The sequence below is a fragment of the Tupaia chinensis genome, unplaced genomic scaffold (genome assembly GCF_000334495.1).
Source record: "Tupaia chinensis unplaced genomic scaffold, TupChi_1.0 Scaffold148296_1, whole genome shotgun sequence".
Classification (NCBI taxonomy): Eukaryota; Metazoa; Chordata; class Mammalia; order Scandentia; family Tupaiidae; genus Tupaia; species Tupaia belangeri.
The window spans coordinates 1756673-1780535 of record NW_006208147.1 but is presented as its reverse complement, the minus strand read 5'-3'; the positions used below and the strand labels follow the sequence as shown (position 1 = coordinate 1780535).

Here is a 23863-nt window from a genome sequence, read left to right as displayed (position 1 = left end):
CCACAAATTCCAGCTTCTCTTTGACCTTTGGTCGGGGTGGGTGTCAGACACAATAACCTCCTGAGCAGTTGGGGAACAGATCACCCACTGTAAGCTCTAGTCCCCAGATCCTTCCAGCTGTAGGTAGGCATTTCAGTTAGATGAAACCTATGTGGCTTTCTTCACCTAAAGTTACAAAAATAATTGAGATTTGTAAAACTAAAACAATAGACAGAACTATAATAACATTTTTAGTTTACATAATTTTTTTTTGAGAGATTTTCACTGTAGGGCGCGTGCGCTCGCCAGACAGACAGAGAGAGACATAGAGACAGAAAGCGAGAAATCACCCCCCGGGGGGGATGGTCACGCCGCAATCCCTTCTCCTCCATTCTCCTCTCGGGATCTTGGGCACGCACACACATGCGTCCGGCGTGAGTTTTAAGCCACCGGGTCCGGGACACGAACCGCGGTCGACTACGTGGGAGTCCAGCGACATAGCCATTACGCTAACTGCTGGTTCCCTAGTTTACATAATTTTATAAAACTCTCTCGCCTGTTTATTTTTAGCCTACATTGTGTAGTTCCTCTTAATAATAATGTACTTTGAATGTTAACTTTAAATATTTAGCTTTGCTCATAATGTGGTCTTTGTCTTTCCGGCAGCTCCTTGCTCTGCCATGGCTTACCACCATGACAGCAGACGGATATTTGTGGGCCAGGATAATGGAGCCATAATGGTAGGTAGCTTCTGAATATGTTCCTTATATTCTTTATATTGACCTCCCCCCGTTCACATGTATTGAAGAGTTTAAAGTTAACAATGGACACTGAGTGAGTGACATAAAAAGCGTTTAATTCGGTATAGATATTAGGTCTAAAATGAGTAGTTTTAATTAGTGTTTAATTGTAAACTAGTGCTGTGGACCTCAGAATCTTCTCATGACTAATGGCTTGGTGCTTGGGCCAGTCCACAGAGCACAGCCTTCATACATGAATATAAGATCCATGGTAGTCTCCCTTCCTTACCACGGTGGTGAACAGCCTTTGTCTGTCTGTGTGAGTGAGTGAGTGAGTGAGAGAGAGAGACAGAGACAGAGAGATGAGCTGCATCCCATGTGGTCAGCCACAAAGGGAGACAAGGTTAGGGAGCAGCCATTAAGTCAACAACTCAAGTAATTCCTGAAAGCACTGCATCTCAAACTCTTTGGTGAAAGACCAGATGTTTATATTTTCAGTCTATTATAGAGTGGTGTATTTTATGCTTATGCAAGGGGACTTCTAAACTTTGAAATCTATGCATAGTTTTGTTTTTTCCATTTTTAGAGGTTTTTGCCATAGGGCGCATGTGCTTACTGACGAGACAAAGACAGTGAAAGGGAAAGTGAGAAATCATCCTTTTTCTTCCATTTTCCTGGGATCTTGGCCATGCATGTACATGCGCCTGGCATGATTTTCAAGTCACCGGGTCTAGGACCTGAACCATGGTAGGCTATATGGGAGTTCAGTGACATAACCACCATGCCATCTTCTGGCCCCAATGCATAGTTTTTCATCATATGTATTTTCTGTGAACTTTTTGAAAATCCCCCATCCTTATTTTTTAAGTGAGAAATGATTAATATACCATAATATTCACCATTTTAAAGTGTACAATTCCATAGTTCTGTAGTATATTCACAAGATTATGTAACTATTAACTCTCTCTGATTCTAGAATATTTCATTAATCCCCAGATAGAGCCCATAGTTATTAACAGTCACTCCCATTTTCTTTTTTTTCTTTTTTTGGAGAGGTTTTTGCTATAGGGCGCGTGTGCTCGCCAGACAGACAGAGAGAGACAGAGAGATAGAAAGGGAGAAATCACACCCCAGGGGGGATGGCCACGCTGTAATCTCTTCTCCTCCATTCTCCTCTCGGGATCTTGGGCACGCACGCACACGCGCCCAGCTTGAGTTTAAGCCACCTGTTCCGGGACGCGAATCGCAGTTGACTACGTGGGAGTCCAGCGACATAGCCATTACGCTAACTGCTGGTCCCCAGTCACTCCCATTTTCTGTTCCCCTTCTCCCAGCTCCTGGCAATCACTAATTTACTTTCTGAGTCCACAGATTTGCCTATTCCAGACATTCTATGTAAATAGAATCATACAATCCCTGAAGCCTTTCGTGTCTGTCTTCTTTCACTTAGTGTAATTTTTCAGGGCTCATCCATGTTATAACTTGAATTAGTGACTTCATTCCTTTTGTGATGGAATAGCAGTCTATTACATGCATACATACACTGCACTTCTTTTAGTAATTGATTAGTAGATGGACATTTGGGCTGTTTTCATTCTTGGCTATTGTTTACCTATTGTACTCTTCAGTTGTTTTGACTCTTTGGTTACTATAAGTAATGCTGACATAAACATTTGTGTATAAGTTTTTGTGTGAACATCTTTTTAATTCTCTTGGTGATATACCTAGAAATGGAATTGCTGGGTCATACATTAATAATGTTTAGCTTTTTTTTTTTAAGAATTACTTTATTTAAATTCCCTTATTTATTCTTTTTTTAAAAAAAACAATTTGACCAGACAAGGACAGAGTGAGAGTGAGAGTGTGAAAGAGAGAGAAAGTGAGAAAGCAAGCCACCAGGTCCAGGACTTGAACCGTGGCCGGCCATGTGGAAGTCCAGTGTCCTTAACCACCATGCCACCTGCCAGCCCCAATATTTAACTTCTGAGGAACCTCCAAACTGTTTTCTAAAGTGGTTGTCCCATTTTACATTTCCATCAGCAATGTATGAATGTTCCAGTCTATCCATACTGTTGGGAACACTTGTTACTTTCCATTTTTGCTTTACTTTTTAAAATTTAATTTAATTTAATTTATTATTATTTCTTAACTTGACGAGAGAAAGACAGAGAGTGCATGTGTGTGAGAGAGAAAGAATAAGGGAGAGTGTGCATAAGTGAGAAAGCAAGCCTCCAGGTCTGGGAGTTGAACCATGGTCTGCCACACGGGAGTCCAGCACCTTAATACTTTGCCACCTGTCCCAACTTTGTTTTGTTTTTATTATGGCCATCCTAGTCCATGGGAAATGGTATTTCAATGTCGTTTTTATTTATGTTTCTCTAGTGACTAGTTATGCAGACCATCTTCTAATGGGCTTGCCGGTTATTCGTTTATTTCCTTTGGAGAAATATGTATTTGAGTCTTCTGCCCCATTTAAACTTTTATTATTATTGTTATCTTTGAATTATAAGACCTTTTTATGTGTTAGGTACTGAGCCCTTATCAGATACATTATTTGAAATATTTTCTCCCAATCTAAAGGGTGTCTGTTTGCTTTTTTAAAGTTTGATGAAGAACAATATATTTTAAAATTTTTCCTTGCTTATACTGTAGATATCATACGTAAGACTAGTCCCCTAGTCTAGTGTTAAGGGAGCTGGAACCCATGTAGCCAACCACAGCTCAAATCCCAGCCCTGATGATTTAAAATACACACCAGACACATGTGCATGTACACCCAAAATTCAAAATGACAGGATGAAGACCAGAAAAAGGAGATTACAATGTAACCATGCCCCACAGGGGACTTTATCCCTCTTCTTCTCTCTGACAATTATAAAAAAAGTTGCCTAGTTCAATGTTGTTTATATTCTTTTTTATTTTATTTATTTATTTTTTTTGGAGAGGTTTTTGCTATAGGGCACATACGCTCGCCAGAAAGACAGAAAGAGACAGAAAGTGAGAAATTGCCCCCAGGGGGATGACCACATCAATCCTTTCTCCTCCATTCTCCTCTTGGGATCTTGGGCATGCACACACATGCGCCCAGCGTGAATTTAAGCTACCGGGTCCAGGACTCGAACCGCGGTTGACTATATATGGGAGTCCAGCGACATAGCCATTACACCAACTGATGGCCCCTATGCCCCCCTTTTTCTTCTAGATATAAATAAGAGTTTCATAGATTAGCTTTCACACCTGGATCTTTGATATATTTTTAGTAAATTTTTATGTATGGTGTGAGATAGGATTCTACATTCATTCTTTTGCTTGTGGATATCTGGCTATCTCAGTACCATTTGTTGAAATGACTGTTTGGGCCTTTATGGAATTGTCTTGATATCCTTGTCACAGAGCCAGCCAGGGAGAGAGCTAGGAAGTTTTCAGAAGTGAATGTTTTATGAGGAGTCCAGGTGGAAAGGACGAGGTTGAACTGGCTAGGTGGTACTGAGCAATGGGGAAGGATGCTGAGCAGTTGAAGTGGGCAGAGGCCAGCTCATGTAGGGCCTGGTGTTTGGTTGAAGTTTTAAAGTTTATTATAAATGCAATGAGAGACTCTTACGAGGTTTTCAGCAGTAAAATGACTGGAGGTAATTTATATTTGTAAAAGACCCCTCTATCTGTGGGGAGAAAATGGATGGAGGGGGCAGCAAGAGTGGAGGTGGGAGAGTTGGGTGAGAGGACCAAGGCAGTGAACGTGGATGGCAGTGGTTGAACCGGAAAGGCATCTTGGGTACATCTGTCAAAGTTTGGGTCCGGGGAGGGGAGGAAGTGGAGGTTGGGAACTGCAAAGTTTTTAGAATGAGCAGTTAAGTGGGCAGTGGTATTATTTACTGAGAAAGGAAAGCCTTAGGGGCTTGTAGGGAAGGGGCAGTTGAGAAAGGGCACAATGAGGAATCAGCTGCAGGTGTGAGATACCAGGGACAACATCCAGATGGTGCTGGAAGCTGGCTGCGGATCATAGCCCAGAGCCCCAGGGTAGGTCTGGGTAGGGAAGGCAGCAAGGCATAGCCTATTTTCAAGCCATTAGAATGACTGTGACCTCCAGTAGAGAGATAAGACAGGACCCAGACCTGGGTCCTAAGTAACTCTAACATTTAGGCTTGGAATTAAAGGGGAAGCTAGCCAGGAGAGAGGGAAAATGATGGTCCTGAAGAATGATATTAAGGAAACCATCTCCTGTAGTCAAAGCTTGCCTAACTTGCGCAGTCATACAGATTATCTAGGGATCATCTTATTAAATATATATTTCCTGGGACTGGCCCGTTAAGGGCACTGGATTCCCACATGGCCGACTGCAGTTTGAGTCCTGGACCTGGTGACTTGCTTTCTCACTTTCCCTTTCTCTCTCACTCTGTCCCTTTCTGGTCAAATTAAAAATAAATAAAGTTAAATAAAATAATCCTTTAAAATAAATAAATAAATATACACATACATATTTCCATGGTAGACCTACAACCTTAGAACCCCTAGAGAGGGGCCCGGGAATCTTTATTAGGTGGTTAAATGCTTTCAGAAGACACAGTGAGGAGCCATCGAGGAGCAGTAGGCAGGGGATGGTGTCGCAGTCAGATTTCTGGGTTTTGTCTGTCTGTTCAGTGTGCCAGTGTGTAGAAGAGGAGCCCCAGGAGCCAGCACTGAAATTGGGATGCCAGAGAGACTATTTCGGGGCCAAGAAAGAGACCAGAAGACACTGGGGTAGTGGTGAATACGATATAATGGCCTCAAGGACTATCTGGGAAGCAGGACTTGACATTTAATTCGATGTGGGTATAGAGATTAGTAAAGAGTAGCATGAAGCTCATTTTCAGATTTCTAGCCCAAGAGGCTTGCTGCCCTCAGAGGCAGAAAAATATGCTGCTATGGGGGAATGGTGATGGGTTTGGTTTTGACATCGACGACCTGAGCCTGAATCTCTTGGTCTGAGCTGGGTTTGGGAATTTTCTGGATAGATGGTGTCAGTGGCTGACATGAGCAAGGAGAAAGTGGGTAGATTAAGAGCAGAGAGCCAAGGTCATGTTCCCTGGGGAGTTTCAATATTTAAGAGACATAGAGGTCTAGGAGCCCACAGGAGAGATGGAGGCAGGGTGGGCAACCTGGGAAGAGGCCCAGCCAGGATGGTGCCTCCATGGAAGCTGGAGGGGCGGTGAGTGAAGGGCGATAGCAGTGTCAGGGGCAACAGAGAGGGGAAGAGATCAGGACAGAGTGTGACCTTGGGGGTGGCAATTGGGAGGTAGCCAGTGAGAGCAGGGAGACCCTTCCACAGAGATGGTGGAGCCCTGGAGCACAGGGAACTGAAGAGCACCAGGTGGTGAGGAGCTCAGCCTGAGGGGAGTTGGTGAGGGCAAGAAAGGGGCAAGGAATATTGTAGTATGGCCTGAAGAGTTTCATTGGTTTTGTTTGCTTGTTTTTAATTAAAGCATAAGGCAAGAAGAAAGAACTAGTAGAAGGGACAGTCTCCCTGCCCAAGCAGTATTTTCCCCCTCTCTTCCCTCCCCTTCCCTTCCCTTCCCTTCCCTGCTCTTCCCCCCCCTCCCCTCCCCTCCTCTCCTCTCCTACCCCCTCTTCCCTCTCCCCTCTCTCCTCTTTCACTCTTTTTTTTTTTTTTTAAATTTACTACACAGCACACACTCTCTCCAGAGAGACACGTGGGAGTGGGTTGGGGGGAGGAGTGAGAAAGCAGCCACCAAAGGGGATGGCCATGCCACAATCCCTTCTCTTCTGGTCTCCTCTCAGGCTTTTGGACATGCACACACATGTGCCTGGTATGTTTTTCAAGCTGTTGGGTCCAGGACTCAAACCACATAGTCTGCCGTGTAGGATCCAGCCACTGTAAGTGCCACACCACCAGCTGGGTCCCCACGCAGTTCTTTACACAGCAGTATACAGGCGATGAGGGCTGCTGGAAACACGATATAGTCACGAAAGCCAGAGGTCTCTTTTTTCTCCTTCTCGCCCCAGATCATATAGGAATATCATGAGGATGTGTGTGCACATGTAAAAGCGGCAGCCAGGAAGTACAGGCTTCAAGCGGGTTCTCCAGTGGTGCTGGTGTTTTGCATCTGTCTCCCTAGGGACATTTCGGGTGCGCGTGGCTCAAGGGAACACCTTACAGTCAAAGGACAGCACCGAAAACTCTTACAGCTCTTCAATGCATAGGGGCAATGTAAATCCAGTTTAGCATTAGTTTTGCAATAGATCAAATGATCTTCTACCATTAATGCAGATTTATACATAAGCGCTTTACATTTTCATATTTTGCTAAAATCAGTTGAGAACAAGAAGTTTGTATCCCATTGTGTATATGTATGTATGTATGTCTTTGTGTGTGTGTTTCTTACTCTGGTCAGTTAATAATTTATGATGGTCATGTTATCTGGAGCCATAAATACTTACCAATTTAACATTGATTAATAGATTTTTAAAAAACATTTTTGCCAGAGCGTACATGTGCTTGCCAGAGAGAGGGGGAATCCCCACCCCCATCCCAGATGGAGCCAGGCCATGGCACAGTCCTTTTTTCTGTATTTCTCATCTCGCCAGGATTCTGGGCCACATGCATACGTGCCCAGCATGGTTTTTTTTTTTTTTTTAATAATTATTTATTTTATTTTATTTATTCATTCATTTATTTATTAATTTGACCAGAGAGAGACAGAGGTTGAGAGTGAGAGAGAGAGGAAGTGAGAAAGCAAGCCACCAGATTCAGGACTCGAACCCTGGTCGGCCATGTGGGAGTACTCGTCCATGCCACCTGCTGGTCCCCCCAGCATGTTTTATGAGCTGTCTGAGCCAGAATTTGAACCATGGCTGGCTGTGTGGGATTCAGCTGTCTGTGCTTAGAGCCTAACTTTGTGCCACAGGGCTGGCCCTGATTGATAGTATTTTTAATTAGTACTTTTTGTTTTATTTGTTGTTAGACAGGGTCTCCCTGAGTCACAGTCTTCCTGGCTTAGCTTCTCTAGTCTGGGGCTGCAGGCAAAGTCTGACTGTGTTCCCCAGGCTGGCTGCACGCTGTGGTCCTTTCGCCTCCGCCTCCCCAGTTGCTGGAATTACAGGTGCACGCTGCTACTCAGAGTTCTGATGGGCCGGGAACTGAACCAGGGCCTCCTATGGGATCTTACCCTGTCACGTAGCAATGTCAGTCAATGCGTGTCATAGTTGGGCCTTTAGAGTTCTGTTTATCTGCTTAGTTTTATGCTGAAGCTTATGAATCATGAAAAGCAAGTCGTTTTTTACTTTTATTGTCAGAGGGTATACGTACTTGCTAGAGAAAGACAGAGAGGGAGAGGGAGAAAGCATGTTCTCAGTAGAGTATGGTCGTGCTGCACTTTCTTCTCCATTTCTGCATCCCATTTGGATTTAGGGTACACACCCATGCCTAGCATGTTTTTCAGGCCACTGGGGCCAGGATTCTAACCATGGGGATTTTAGCTCCTTTAACCACAGGTTCAAGAGCATATGTTTTGTTTCTTCTAAGTTTTAAAATATTGCATAGCCTATAGAAAATTTGGAAGATACAGGAGTAGAAAAAGACAGGGAAAAACACCTGCAATCTCTCAGTGCCTCAGTTTTGGTGTGTTGCAGTGTGTATGTATACTTCCCTCACTGTGTTGCTAAGTTACCTGATACTTAATTTTTAGCTTTTTTTTTTTTTTTTTGAGAGGTTTTTGCTATAGAGCGCGCACGCTCACCAGACAGAGAGAGGCAGAGAGACAGAAAGCGAGAAATCACCCCCCGGGGGGATGGCCACGCCGCAATCCCTTCTCAGTTCTCCTCTCGGGATCTTGGGCACGCATGCATACGCGCCCGGTGTGAGTTTTAAGCCACCAGGTCCGGGACGTGAACTGCGGTCAACTACGCTGGAGTCCAGTGACATAGTCATTATGCTAACTGCTGCTCCCTGATACTTAATTTTTACTATAGCTGGAGAACCCTGTTATTAATGGATCTTTGTAGTTTTGCTTTATATATCTTATCTTGGGGATTTTTTGTGTAGCCAAGAAAGCAAAGTTGACAAAATTTTGCTGTTAGAGGGAGGGAATGTAAAGTGTTCACCTGTGGAGGAAGTACTGGACAAAGCGTCATGCAGGCCAGCCGTTCTTCCTTTTTTCAGTTTGGTCTGGTTCCCAAAAGAAATGATGGTGAGAGCAGGGGTGAGGAAAGGAGCAGTCATGTCGTCCTTAAATGGCTACTCTTAAGTCCCAGGTCTGTGCTGAGCATTTTGGATTTCACTTTGTCTTGGAAATTTCTGTTGTTTTCAAAAACAAAACTGTTTTCTAATTATATGCATTTACTTTTAGGAATTTCATGTTTCTGAAGATTTTAATAAAATGAACTTTATCAAGACCTACCCAGGTAATTCTACAACACACATGCGTTCTTTTCTTTAAGAGAGTTTTTTTTTTTTTTTTTGCTAAAGCGTGCGCGTGCTCACCGGAAAGACAGAGACAGACAGACAGACAGAAAGTGAGAAATCACCCCTGAAGGGGAGTGGCCAGGCCACAATCCCTCCTCCTCCTCCTCTTCTTGGGTTTTGGGCACGCCACTGGGTCCAGGACTTGAACTCCAGCAACGTAACCATTATACCATCTGCTGGTCTCCAAATGCGATCTTTAACACATACTTGCAGATATAGATACATAAAATTAAAACATCATCCCTCATGATCAAAATTAGGTTTTCATGGTAACTTGTGTTTGTTTTTGTTTTGTTTCTTGGTTTGTTTTTTTTGTTTTTTGTTTTTTGGTTTTTTTTTTTAGGCTGAGGTGCATGTGTGCTCACTGAAGAGAGATAGTGAGAGACAGTTAGAAATCACTCCCAGGGAGTATGTCTACACCACAGTCCCTTCTCCTCCATTCCTTTGGGATTCTGGGCATGCACACACTTGTCCTGCATGTTTTTCAAGCTGCCGGGTATGGAACTGAACCACTTAGTCAGCCATGTGGGATTCAGCCTCCCTGACTAACCTCTACACCACCTGCTCACCCGGCGGAAACATTTTATTTTTGTTGCTCCAGTTATGTGAAAGATAGTGATCTTCCCAGTTATGTACCATTCTCTTCCAGCTCATTAATATTTAAAATTTTGTATATTATGTGTATCAGATTTAATTTAACCAGTCTTCTATTACTGCACACGTGTACCACTCCCAGTTTTTGATAACCACACTACTGTGTGTATATAATTTATAGGTACATGCAAACACATAATGTGTGTCTCTGTGTACATAATTTATGGGTGTATACATATGTGCATATGTGTAAGTGTATGTCTAATTTGTAGGTGTATATACTTACATGTGTGTATGTCTAATTTATAGATATATACATACATACATATGTGTGTGTGTGTCCTTGACTATATTCCCACTCTAATCCTGTAATCTAATTACTTCTATTTAAGACAACTTCCTACAGGTGGGATAACAGTCAAACATGACACATTTTTTAATGCTCTAGATTTACTTTGCAGGCTGCTTCCCAGCTCCAGTGTGCGTGCACACAACCCCATGCATAGTGGCGGAGTGCCTGCTCATGAAGTCTTCCCACGTTCCTGCCTTCTAAACTGTTTCTTGCTAGCTTGATAGTTAAGAGTTCTCAATCTAAAGATTATTTAGGCTTTAATGTCAGCTGTTTGTCATGTTTTGTAATATCTGTAACATATACATTTTTCCAGTTTTTACTTTGCCTTGTAAATTTAGATATTTTTAAACTTAATAAAAGCAAGTCTCCAGTATCAACTGTAGATTGAATTGCAAAGTCAGGGTCCAGCAGATGGCATGGTGGTTAAGGCACTGGATTCCCACATGGGTAGATTGGTTTGATTCCATTACCTGGCAGTTTGCTTTTTCACTTTCCCTATCTCTCTGTCTCTCTTTTTGTCTCTCTTTGGTGAGCACATAAGCCTCTGTAACAAATTAAAAAATAATAATAATAAAAATAGTTCTTTAAAAGCAAACAAAAAAAGAAATTATAAAATCAATGCAATTTGGTTACATTGTGGATTTCCAACAGACCAATGAACGAATTCCTAGAAACATCACCCTAAGGCATAACAGTTACCCTGGTTTTATTCACCTTCTATTTCAAGGATTTCACAGTTTATGCTTGTGCATAAAGCTGAAAATTAGAGTCTATATGGTTTAGATTTTTCCTATATCCTCTTATTAGAACTGAAATATGGTCTAATTTAGTCTAATAATAGGATCACGAAAAAATCTTTGAACTTGAATAAGAAGGCCAAGTTGTTTTTCCCTAGGTATTGTTACCTCTCTTCTAAATTTAAAATAGGAAAAAAGTAATTTATCAATGACATTTGAATTCAAAGTATGTTGCTCAGGGAAACGTTTTTGTGACAGTTAATGAAAGCACTTCCCAGTCTTGCATTGGTGAAGAATGTACAAATGTCACAGTGTCAATACAGGTACAACTTGGACATCTTTGAATTCGTGTCTCCTGTGTTTCTTTTTTTAAATCTGAATTTTTTTTCGTAGTGGTTTTTGTAATGGGTTCCAAACCTTAACCTCTCATTAACTAATAACATTTCTCATCAGAGAGAAACAGAGAGTGGGAAAATGAGAAATCACCCCTCTAGGGAGGATGGCCACATCACAGTCCCTTCTCCTCCTGGGATTTTGGGCACATAGCCTCACAAACCTGGCATTACTTTTCAACCTGCCAGGTCCAAGACTTAAACCTCAGTCATCATGTGGGAGCCCAGTGCCATAACCATTGTGCCACTTGCTGACCCCAAGTTTTTATTTTGCCAATTAAGAGAGTTTAAAAACAGGGGCCAGCAGGTGTCGTGGTGGTTAAGGGCGCTGGACTCCCACATGACCGACCATGGTTCGAGTCCTGGACCTGGCAGCTTGGTTTCTCATTTTTCCTCTCTTTCTCGCTCTGTTCCTTTCTGGTCAAATTAAAATAAATAAAGTTAAATAAAATAACCTTTAAAAAAAAACGAAATACGAGGCAAAATAAGCAGTACCATGTTTTACCATAATGTTGTAAAAGAAGGGACATCTAAAAATAAAGCAGCAGAAAGGGTGTAATTTTAGAAATAAAATAGTCCTTTCCAAGAAAAGATAGTTGACTTCACTTCAGTATCTTTACCACAAACTTAGGTAAAGCTTGTCACTGTCCTGAGTTTGACAATTACAGGTGCAGAGAGAAAAGTGTGTGGGATCAGGCAGACCAGATTAACCTACCATTTATTAGATTTTATGCAGGTGTTTAATATTTGCTGCTTGGTTTTCTTAACTGAAAATGGTATAATATACACCCTAAAAATACACAGATTAAAACTATCATTAATGCAGAAAAAGCACTCAGTCCCATACAGCCACTGAATCAGGTTTTTGCCTGGTTACTCCAGTGTAAGATTAGTAGCTATTAGAGCACCCTTTAAGCTTCAGCCTTCATGCATATTTAATTGTTCAGTGTAACCTCCAAGTTGTGTATGGATTTGACCTTGGCAGAGATTTTATTTGGGAAAGTCCCTCAGTTCCCTGAAGCAGTGTGTACAGCTGACAGCAGCACCAGCAGTTGCTCTGTTGTGTCTGGCTTCACTCATCAGACTAGGTGCTGCTTGAACACCTACAGTGTGCAGGGTCCTGTGCCAGATAAGGTGGCAGGCAGATCACTGCCCTGGTGTGGTCGATACCCAACCTGGAATATTTCAGCAGTTAGGTAATAGAATACATTTGTGTGCACTCTCAGCTATTTATTTTGGAACAAACGTTATACATGCTTTGTCTTTATAAGTAATAAAATATTTTACACAAAAATTTTTCTGGAAACAAAATGTTTAACATTTTTTGTTTTGTATTTAGAGGGATCTTTGCTACAATGGTGCATGAGCTTGCTGGAGGGACAGAGACAGAGAGAAAGCACGGAATCAGTCTCTAGGGTGATGGCCACATCACAATGCTTTATCCTCCATTCTCTTGGGATTTGGAGCATGTTCACACATGTGCCCAGTGTGAGTTTCAAGACACTGGGCCCAGAACTCGAACTGAGATCGGCTACATGGGAGTCCAGCACCTTCACCAGTATGCCACCTACTGGCTACACATAACAATTTTTTAAAAAATTTTAGCTAATTATAGTTGCTCTTATGTGCAGTACCACATAAGAGCATCTTTTTCTTCTTTTTGGGGGGGAGGTGAAGATTTTTGCTATAGGGCATGTGCACTCACCAGTCAGAGAGATAGAAAGTGAGAAATCACCCTCTGGGAGGATGACCAAGCTGCAATCTCTTCTCCATTCTCTAGGATTTTGGGCATGCATGCACACACGCCCGACATGAGTTTTAAGCTGCCAGATCTGGGACTCAAACTGTGGTTGACTATATGGGAGTCCAGCAACATAACCATTATCCCATTTGCTGGTACCCAATGTCAGTGCTTTCTAAAGGGTCAAAACAAGAAACTTAAAGAAAGTAAATAAAAACACTGTTGGAGCCGGTAGGTGAAGGGTTGGTTAAGGCACTGGACTCACATGGTTGACCGTGGTTCAAGTCCCCAACTTGCATCATTACTTTCTTTCTCTGTCCGTCGGTGAGTGCATTTGCCCAAGAGGAAAATAATAATAATAATAATTAAATAATTCTTTAAATAAAAACACTATCAAGAAAAGACTTCTGGGGACCAGCAGGTGGTGTGGTGCTTAAGGCACTGGACACTCCCACATGACCACTGTTCAAGTCTTGGATCTGATGGCTTGCTTTCTCACTTTCCCTCTCTCTGTGTGTCTCTCTCTGGTCAAATTAAAAAATAAATGAATGGATAAATAATTTTGAAAAAAAAAAAAGAAAAGACTGTTTTCCATATGGAACTTATCAATAGGCCAGGTGTTTTTAAAGCAAAGTAAAAATGTTCTCTTGAGTAGAGCAAATGAAGACAAAAAATAGTCTATAATCTATTATTTGAATTGCTTTTGAACATTGCTTTTTTAAAATTTTAATTATGCTTACTAACTTTCTATATGGCACATGTGCTCACCAGAGAGACAGAGAAAGAGACAGAGAGGGAAAGTGAGAAAGCAAGCTACCAGATCCAGGACTTGAACTGCAGTCAACCATGTGGGAGTCCGGCACCTCAAGCACCATGCCACCAGCTGGCCCCAATCATTGTGTTTTAATCATCCATACGTATTTATAGCCTTTCGAAGGAGGAGGCCCAGGGCAGGATCTTGGATAGAGCTCGTGCCAGCATGTCGGGTGGGCGCATCTTCTGCAATCCGCTCACAGGGTAGCATTTCCTCGATGTAACTGTTCAGTGCAACAAGAGCGTACAGGCCAACCAGCCTGAGAGGTCGAGCCTCACTTCTTCCCGACTGTGCAGAACCAGGAAACCACAGACTCTCCTTTCTGTCCCTGCAGCTCATCAGAACCGGGTGTCAGCTATCATCTTCAGCCTGGCCGCAGAGTGGGTGGTCAGCACCGGCCACGACAAGTGTGTCAGCTGGATGTGCACCCGCAGCGGGAACATGCTGGGCCGGCACTTCTTCACCTCCTGGGCCTCCTGCCTGCAGTATCCTTCCGCGCTGACTCTCTTCCTGGGCTTTTTTTTTTCTCTCAAGATTTTGGTTTTTTTAATCCTATCATAGATTGTTAGCTAAGAGTTTAAGATTGAATACATTTTATGCATTTCAGCAAAAATCCAAAACTTTCTGTACCTGCTTTACTTTGGTATAACTTGAGTTTCTTTCTTTCTTTCTTTCTTTTTTTTTTTTTAGAATTATTTCATTTATTTACTTGATTATTATTATTGTTTTCACATGAGTTTGTCAGAGAACGAGAAAGAGAGAGATGAAGAATGAGAAAGCAAGCCACCAGGTCTGGTGAACAGCAGTCGGCCATGTGGGAATTCCAGCGCCTTAACCACCACACTACCTACTGGCCTCTATAACTTGAGTTTATTAAAAATGATAATTAAATGAATTGCTGGTCTCTGCTGGGAATAGCAATGGGCTTTTAATACCAAATTGCGGGAAACCCAACTTTATGCAATCATCTTCCCTCATTTCTTAATGAGAGATTTTATTTTACAAAAAAAGGAGTCAATTTTCTTGTAGTTGCTTATCTGTAGACCTATGAGAGAACAGGCTATATATCAGGAATCTATCCCCCTGGGGTTCATAAATAGGCTACCAGGAATTTTATATAAGACTTACATTTAGTGCTTTTTTTTCCTGTGGAGAAGGTCCATAACTTTTATGATAATCTCAGAGGTGCCGCAGGACCCACCAGAAAGTTAAAAATGACTGCTTTAAAGATTGCCTACTGGGACCAGCAGTTAGCGTAATGGCTATGTTGCTGGACTCCCATGTAGCCTACCGCAGTTCGAGTCCCAGACCTGGTGGCTTAAACTGATGCCAGGCGTGTGTGCGTGCGTGCCCAAGATCCTGAGAGGAGGATGGAGGAGAAGGGATTGTGGCATGGCCTTCCCCTGTGGGGGGTGATTTCTCGCTTTCTGTCTCTCTGTCTCTCTCTGTCTGGCGAGCACATGCGCCCTGTAGCAAAAATCTCTCCAAAAAGAAAAAAAAAAGAGAAATTGCATCATTGACTTTAGGATCAAACGAGGGAAAAATACTCGGATATATTGTGTGCTAAATACATGTTCCTGTTATTCTCCAGGACTCTCATGGGTTTTGGAAAATGGCACAGGATTGCGTAGTTATGGCTTCACTTGTGGTGCTCCTGTTGGCTTGGGTTTTGGACTGACGGTAGTTATCTTGTTGAAAGTAGTAGTTACCCTATTGTGTCTAAATTACTGGTTTTCCACAAATTTCTATCACCTGAAACTGAGAAAGTAATAAGATGTTACCAAGAGTTATAGTTTTCAGATTTACATTTACTAGTTAGTATCATGTGTCATTGTCTTTGGCTAACTCACCTAGGCCAGTGGGAAGGTGGGTTCTTACCCTGTGTTTGCTGTCATTTTGTTTTGTTTTACTTTGCTGTAGGCCAGAGAGAGAGAGAAAAGGAGAAAGTGAGAAATCACCGGCCACACACACACCACACTGGGGCTGGCCACGCTGCAGCAATCCCTTCTCCGTTTTTCTCTCAGAGAGACAGCAAGAAAGAAGTTGAGAAATCACGCCACACGGGTGGGGGGTTGGTCATACTACATTCCCTTCTCCTCCATTCTCTCCTGAGAGAAAGACAGAGAGAGGAAGAAAGTGAGAAAACACCTCTCAGGGGACTGGCTATATCACAATTCCTTCTTCATTCTCCTCTCAGGATTTTGCACACATGTGCACCCACGCCTAGCAGGGTTTTTCAAGCTGCTAGAACTGGGACTTGAACTGTAGTGAGGTCCATATGAGATCCAGCTCCTTGACCACGGTGCCACCTGTTGGCCCTTTGCTGTCAGTTTTAACATCATTTGCAGAGAGATTTCGTATGTAGCTATTTTGTTGCAGTGCAGCTCCCTATTTTTATTACTTGGCAGTTTCACTCTTTGGAAATTTATTATGACTTGATTGTAACTTCTTATTTCATGTCTCTCTTCTCTGGCCACTTTTATCTTTTATCTTTTTTTTTTTTTTTTAATTGCTAGTTCCTAGGGTATTGTTTGGTATAGTAAAAATTACTTCAGGTAATTTTTTTTTTTTTTTTGGAGAGATTTTTGCTGCAGGGTACGTGCGCTCGCCAGAAAGACAAAGCGAGAAATCACCCCCCAGGGGGAATGGCCACACCACAATCCCTTCTCCTCCATTCTCTTCTCAGGATCTTGGGTACACACGCACACGCATCTGGCGTGAGTTTTAAGCCACCAGGTCCGGAACTCGAACGGCGGTCAACTACATGAGAGTCCAGCAACATAGCCATTATGCTAACTGCTGGGCCTAAGGAATTCTTGAATATTAACTTTCCTACTAATTCTAGCCAGTTTAATCTTTTTCCTTCAATATTTACATTTTGTGTGATTTTTCAGTTGAGTATTTTCTTTCTTGTTCCAGTTTTAAATTTCTGTTTAGCTTCTAATTTTGACTAAAGCTGACCTCTCTCTTAGGGAAGGATTTTAAGATGGTCTCTTTATGTTTCCTTGACTGCTGCTCCTCAGATATGATTTTGATACGCAGTATGCTTTTGTTGGCGATTATTCTGGACAGATCACCCTGCTGAAGCTGGAGCAGAACACGTGTTCAGTTATTACCACCCTGAAAGGGCATGAAGGTAGGCTGTGGGAGCTTTTTTTTTTTTAAAACCTGATTTGGGCATCTAAACTCAGCTTTTTTTTTTTTTTTTTTAAACCTGATTTGGGCATCTAAACTCATTTGGATTTGCAGTTTCATGAATGATCAGCTTCTCTTGATTTGTCAGATTTCTATTTGATTGGGCAGAGGGGATTTAGAGGGAAAACTAAGTGAAGCAAGGATGTTGAGCTTGGTTTCGTATTGTCAAAATCTCTTTTAGATACCTCGTGTGGATAATACTTTCTATGTTGCTTACCTTTTAAAATGACTGTTTTCAGAAGACATGTAAAATTTCTTTTAAATGGGAATAGGTCTTTAGAAGAATTACTCTGATGATTTCTTAGTTTGTCGGTTTCCAGGACACTGAGCAGGACATGCTGGGTCAGTACAAATAGAAGAACTGAAGGGACCAGTTCAGCCTCAGCCTGGGGAACGTCCTCTGCGTGGGATGAGGGTAGAAGGACTGGGTGGGATTTCATTACCTCTGTAGTGCAGTGAGTCGGCGAAGCTCTGCACAGGGGCTTTAGAATTTCACTGGTTATGTTGAGTCACTGGCCATGTGCACATGCAGTACAGAGATTTCATTGGATGCTAAGAATGTAGTGCAGTTCTTTTACAGATCACAGGACCAAACTCTGGTGTGAGTCACAAACGACAGGCTTTGAGGCTATCTGGTTTAGTCTGAGGAGTTGGAGGTTAGATGAAAAAAGTAATAACGGATTCGGGACAGTCCTTAGTGTCGCAGATGTAAGAATTTAAATGTTCTTATGCTTTCTAGCTAGTCTACTGAGGTAAATAGAGTATATCAGATCAGGGACCTTGTGGGGGAAAGGAAGAAAGAACCAAGTTAGAGTGGATTTGAGCAGGAAAACAGGCCTCTGAAGAAGCCACTTTCCGTTAATGACTAATCACCTCGTGATCCCCAGGCTCTGAGTATTCTCTCAGTTGCTAAGGGCAGAAAGGTTCTTTCTGATAAGTACTTGGTAGTTTTTGCTGTAAAAGACCATGTTTATCTGCCGTTAGGCGGTTGGCCGAAGTTTGTGGGGCGTGGGATTAAACAGGATTGAGACCATGCAGAACTGAGCCCTGGGGCCAGTTTGGCAGGATACTTTTCATTCACTTCTGTTTTGTTTTTGGAAAATTTATGTGGGAAACTGGTTTATGTTCTTTGCTTTTGAATATAGCTTTGTTTTCTATATGGTTATCAAAATTATTAGTGATTGGTTCCATTTTATTAAGTTCATTAATAACTTTTTAGGCAAAGGGCAATCAGTGTTCATTAAAGAGATGAACACCTAAACAGTCAAGAGAGCAACCAAAAATGTGTAAAATGGAAGATTTCCCTAGAATTACTAAATCTGATACTTTGGCAATGTCGAGTATAAAATGTAAGGTGTAGATTTCTAAAGATTGAAAAAATCCTTTGGCATAATTATGTGGAACACCTGTAGACATTTTTCTGAGACCTTTAGTTCTTTAGGAATTTGTGTATTCAAAGTAGTACATTTAAGAAATATAAAATAAAATAAAAAGATTGAAAACGTAAGAATAAGTAGTTTGCTGCACAACCGAAAGTCCTAATCTCACAGCTCTGGATGATGGATACAATACTCCACGGCTCATGACAGCACAGTTGAGTGACCCATTGTACAACAAAGATATGTTTGTAATTACAGGTTCAGGCCCGAGTGCAGCTGTCAGCTGTCACAGTGTGTGTTCTGTCTGATGTGGAGCAACACTTAACCTTTCCCCCCATTTTCTCGAATCCCTAGGTAGCGTCGCCTGCCTCTGGTGGGACCCTATCCAACGGTTACTCTTCTCAGGAGCATCTGACAACAGCATCATCATGTGGGACATCGGGGGGAGGAAAGGCCGGACGCTCTTGCTCCAGGGACATCAGTGCGTGACTCCCTCCAAGGGGTGGGGAAGGACCCAAGTTTGCGGGGGACAGGGGACATTAGAGTCTTCATTCTATTTTCTCCAAACCCCATCTTTGATGGGCTTCGTAATTTGTAAATACTTTCTGCCAGTCCAGACTGTCTGTTGTTCAGGAGCAAAAGGAAAAAAAAGAAAAAGAAAAAGAAAAGGTTTCCACTTTCTCAGTCCAAAAGTCCAAAGAGCACTTTTCATTTTCCACTCCCGAGTTGCTGTGAAGGTGGGTGTGGGTTAGAGACAGCAGATGAGGGCTTTGGCCTTGGAGGGTTTACCACCACGTAAGGGGGTACTCAGCGGTTGAAATGGTGCCTTACTTGTTCTTGGTTTTCATTCTAAGAGGTACTGTGTGAAGTAACAGGTGGTGAGTCAGCTGAACTGTCACATTGTAACATGTAGACTCTTGCTTTCTAGTCTTAAATTGAAAAGGAACACCTCAACACCCCTCACCCACTTTTCCTTTCTCCCATGTTGGCCAGGCTGTAGCTATTTACTGTGAGCACAGTCAAATAGAAGATTAGCCAAGGACAGGGTCTGTACAAAAATAAACAGTCTGAGGGAACCAGCAGTTAGTGTAATGGCTACGTTGCTGGACTCCCACGTAGTCGACCGCAGTTCGCTTCCCGGACCTGGTGGCGTAAAACTCACACCGGGCGCGTGTGCATGCATGCCCAAGATCCCGAGAGGAGAATGGAGGAGAAGGGATTGCGGTGTGACCATCCCCCCTGGGGGGTGATTTCTCGCTTTCTATCTCTATGTCTCTCTCTGTCTGTCTGGCGAGCGCACGCGCCATATAGCAAAAACCTCTCAAAAAAAAAATAGTCTGAGAGATAGTGTTCTTGGACATCCAGAAGCGTCTGGCCAGCATACAGGCAGCATACACACCCCATTTGTGTGTGTATGCATGTGTGTGTGCTACTAGCGGTGTCCATGGCATTTGGCTCCACGTTCATAGGAATCATGTTCCAGTAAGGGAGTTACCCCCCTCTGTTCTTTGTTTGTGCACAAGTAACTAATTCTGGTGCATTTAAAAGAGAAATCACGTGACTGGTCCAGAAAGCCATCATCCTCTTCTCATCTCTGACCCACAGTTCTTAACAACCAGTCACAAGAAGTGGTGTTTATTTATAGAGCTCTGTATAATAAGCACTAGTGCATAGTTGGTGGTGAAATGCCATTTGCCTTTTTATAGAGCTCTGTATAATAAGCACTAGTGCACGTGATGTTTATATACCACATAGTTGGTGGTGAAATGCCATTTGCCTTGCTAAAGAGGGGAGAGATTTGAGCCTAAATCCAGGTTGCTGTGTTTTTCCCTCATGGAGACCAGTGACTGTTGTGTGTGCTGTTTGCAGTGACAGGGTGCAGTCGCTGTGTTACCTTCAGCTCACAAGGCAGCTCGTCTCCTGTTCCTCGGACGGTGGGATTGCAGTGTGGAACATGGATGTCAGCAGAGAAGAGGTAAGTCTGGGTGATTGGGAGAGATTCCAAGAACCTGGCTTGTCGACTTTCCACCTGCCAGCTCTGGGAGGTAGCTGAGGTGTGGATGGTCCCAGTTCTCATTTTTTGCTTCTGACCAATTGTCTGCAAATATTTTGCATTGCATCCTCCTCTTGCTGGAGAGTTCCGACCATTGGTGAACAACGGGTGGTCAGACAGCATTGCAGAGGTGTACTGAGCGAGCACTTAGACACCGACGTCTTCCAGCACACGTGGGAGTCGGGGTTCGTCATGGAGGCCCTCCAAGCACCCCGTGGTCCGTTTTTTTGCATTCCTGTACGGAGCCTGAGAGGTGCATTGGTGACTGCCCTCAGGGACACAGCTAGGTGCTAGATAGTTTTTCTGGGAATATAATCTATCTCCCTGCTCTTGTTTTCATTGAGTTCCATCCCACTGATCTATGTTGATAGGGTGTTCTTTTCACACAACCTGATTTCTAGCTCAGTTGGACCACTGACTTCTTGTTAGACTGTTTTTTGATAGATGCCTTGGTTTCCCTGAGTGTTCCCTCTTCCCTAAAATGAAGTCATTGGACAGAATGACTCCAGGGTCTCATTTAATTGTTTTGATAGACATTCTAATTATCTAAGTAGCCCCCTTTTAAAAAAAATTTTTGGATAATGCTGCTGTGAGTATTCTTGACCTTGTCACTGTGTGATTGTTCAATTATTTATTTCAGGGAGATTTCTGAAAATAGACCTCTGGGTCTAAGGCTATGAGGATTTTTGTGGCTTTTTATAGATATCAGGTGATTTTCAGGCAGGGTGTCCGTTTTCGTCTCTGCCAGCATTGACGTCATCTGTAGTTTCTGAGAGCAGCTCTAACTTGTGATGTCTGTAGCAAAGGAGTCAATTTAGAGGTTTTAGGGTCCGAGGCATGTTTGCGACTGTGAGTTTGACTTCAGAAACTTGTGTTGAGCACAATGAGAGACTTTGCCGAAGTGACCTAAGGCATCGCATTGCAGTACAGACTGCCGTGTTGCGTGACACACATCACACGATCTGTTCTGCGTGCCGTCCTTTGACACGTGGAGTTCAGTGTGCTGTGCGCCAGTGCACTTGCAGAATTCCCACCAGCCTCTGCACCTGTGTCTGCTCGCTGTTCCCTCTAGTTTTGTGTGGGCTTGATTTTCACCGAGCACACCTTTATCTTTAGCAGACGCCAGCAGAAGTAATCAAGGAAGGTCAAGCTATTGAAAAATTAGTGGCAGACTCACTTTAGACTTTATGGCTACCATGTCTTATGTGCATAGATTTTTGCTTATAGCAAACTTGATAATCTGGGCCAGCCCATGACACAGTAGTTAAGGCTGCTGGATCTCACATGGTTGACGGCACAGTTTGAGTCCTGGACTCAGTGTCTTGGGAAACATGCCAAGCCCATGTATGTGCATGCCCAAATTCCTGAAAGGAGGGAGAATGGAGGAGAAAGGGTTGTGGGGTGGCCACTCTCCATGGGGAGTACTTTCTCACCACCTCCTCCCCTTCTCTGGTGAGCGCACATACCCTCTGGCAAACATTTTTTAAACTATGGAAGGAAACAGGTAGTCTGTAAATAATAAAGCTGTCCAGAATAGAGACATACTGATTGCTAGGTTTTTTAGTAACCTTGAAGGACAAGTCAGAGTAAATTCTGATTAGTTGTCTGCTGGTTAATTTTTATTTTGAATTCTCTAAAACTCTTGGTAAGCCTTAGGGTAACTTGAAACATATATAACACTAGCTCTATATTATAGGGTCTACTGTATTGATACTTTGTTTGCAAAGATCTATTTGAGCCATGCTTTGTATTTATCAGCTATGACTTATGTGCACCAAGAACAGCTAGTCCTGTTCTGTGTCCTGGGCTCTTGGCTTGCCATTTCTCAGCCTTATTCTGAGAGAACAGGAACGTCAGAACACAACCCTTAAATAACGAGAGAACAAAATCCGTGGGGCCCAGCACTACTGGTGGCTTTCCCAGGGCTTTAATAGCTTGGATTTCAACCTGTTGTTCTTACCCTTGGTGAGTTCTTTTGGAAAATGTACTTAGAACATAGAAGCAGGATTCTGCCTTCAAGGTTGCACCATCATGGGGTGTATTTATACATCGAGGGGAAGGAAAAATAGTCCCGTCGGTCAAGGTGCTTCCTGTGTGGGTAGTTCACTTCCTTTTTGTCATCTTTGGAAGAGGTGGGAAAGCAAATTGTGTCAGAAAGATGCTTTGTTTTTTTAACTAAGGTTTTATTTCTGCTTCTTGTAACTAGCGGAGTAAATGTAGCACAGAGGTAAGCAGCCTGGGAGCTGTAAGATTCTGACTCAGAGCAAGGGTTTTCTACAATTTATAGAATCTCTTCAAGCAATGGCATAAAGGATCGATCCTGATTTTCTGGCCCCTCAACGCTTGCCTTCAGTTTCTTTCTAAGTCACTTGTAAATGCTGACTGGAGAATTTGCAACTCTGTTTGGTTTTCAGCCACCACATAATCAGGATGGAAGGAAATTTGCCTCCCTGCCAGATGGTAACTAGAGGGGCTCCTTTTTTGGAGGTAGACGCAAAACATAAATAAGCAAGTAACCATAATTAAGGATCGTGAGCCTCCTGTTTGGGAACTGGTAGATGGCAGGCTGTGGACCACCTCGCCAGTTAGTGCAGAACTGATGAGCACGGCCACCGGCAGTGGCAGGGCAGTGGCGTTATTCTTGTCTCGTTGTCTATGTTCAGATTAGGCAGGTGGAGTGAGATGTGGAAAAGGAGTGAAGCCATCAGAATACTTGCTTAATACTCTCTTGACTTCTCTCAACACAAAGCAAACCTTTTTTTTCTCCTTAGACAAGTGCTTAGCAAGATGGCTGATGACAGCTCATGCCACTAAAATATACTGAATTCTGTGTATGCGATGAAAGCAAGCTCTGGGCATTTCATGTTTTAAATTGTGTTCCAAAAAGCCCGTTTATTTCTGATTTTGAAGTTTAGTTACCTAAAAGTGTTTTAGACATTTGTTTCGTTCCCTTTGACCCCTTTACCTTCCAGCTCAGGAAAGTAATATTCTTTCTTAACTCTTTAGCCAGAATCATACTCCTGAGAGCAAAGGCTTGGTTCTCTTGGCAGTCGTGCCCCAGAGCCATGTTTGCAGAGCCTCAATGTGAGTAGGCCCCTTTTGCAGAGGCTGTGCAGAGTGTAGGGTCCGAGCAGAGGGATGTGGGCTGCACACCTGCGTCTCCAGGGTCTACGTACTGACTGAACCATGAACATTCGCTTCAATCTCTCAGCCACTGTTTCTTCGTCTGTAAAATAAGGGTGCTGCTGCTCTGCGTCTCAGATTGTGCTGAAAATTAAGTGAGATAAAGCAGGGAAAACGCTCGGTACACTGCCTGGGTGCAAATGGCACTTCCCATATACCAGGCACTATTCAGAGCACTTCGCAAATATCAGGTCATTTCATTCCCACAGCCTTCGGAGGTGTATACCGCCGTGACTGCATTTTTTT

General features: G+C 42.8%; 1 protein-coding gene across 1 annotated transcript in view; it reads left to right on the top strand.

Annotated features, from left to right (window-relative positions):
• The window catches only part of WDFY1 (WD repeat and FYVE domain containing 1), a 56784-nt gene that overhangs the window by 21186 nt on the left and 11735 nt on the right, over positions 1 to 23863 (top strand). The window contains exons 3-8 of the mRNA XM_006170406.3: positions 646 to 719; positions 9062 to 9116; positions 14142 to 14292; positions 16831 to 16943; positions 18736 to 18862; positions 20251 to 20356. Of these exons, the coding sequence (XP_006170468.1) occupies positions 646 to 719; positions 9062 to 9116; positions 14142 to 14292; positions 16831 to 16943; positions 18736 to 18862; positions 20251 to 20356 (626 nt within the window). The remainder of the gene's footprint in view (positions 1 to 645; positions 720 to 9061; positions 9117 to 14141; positions 14293 to 16830; positions 16944 to 18735; positions 18863 to 20250; positions 20357 to 23863) is intronic.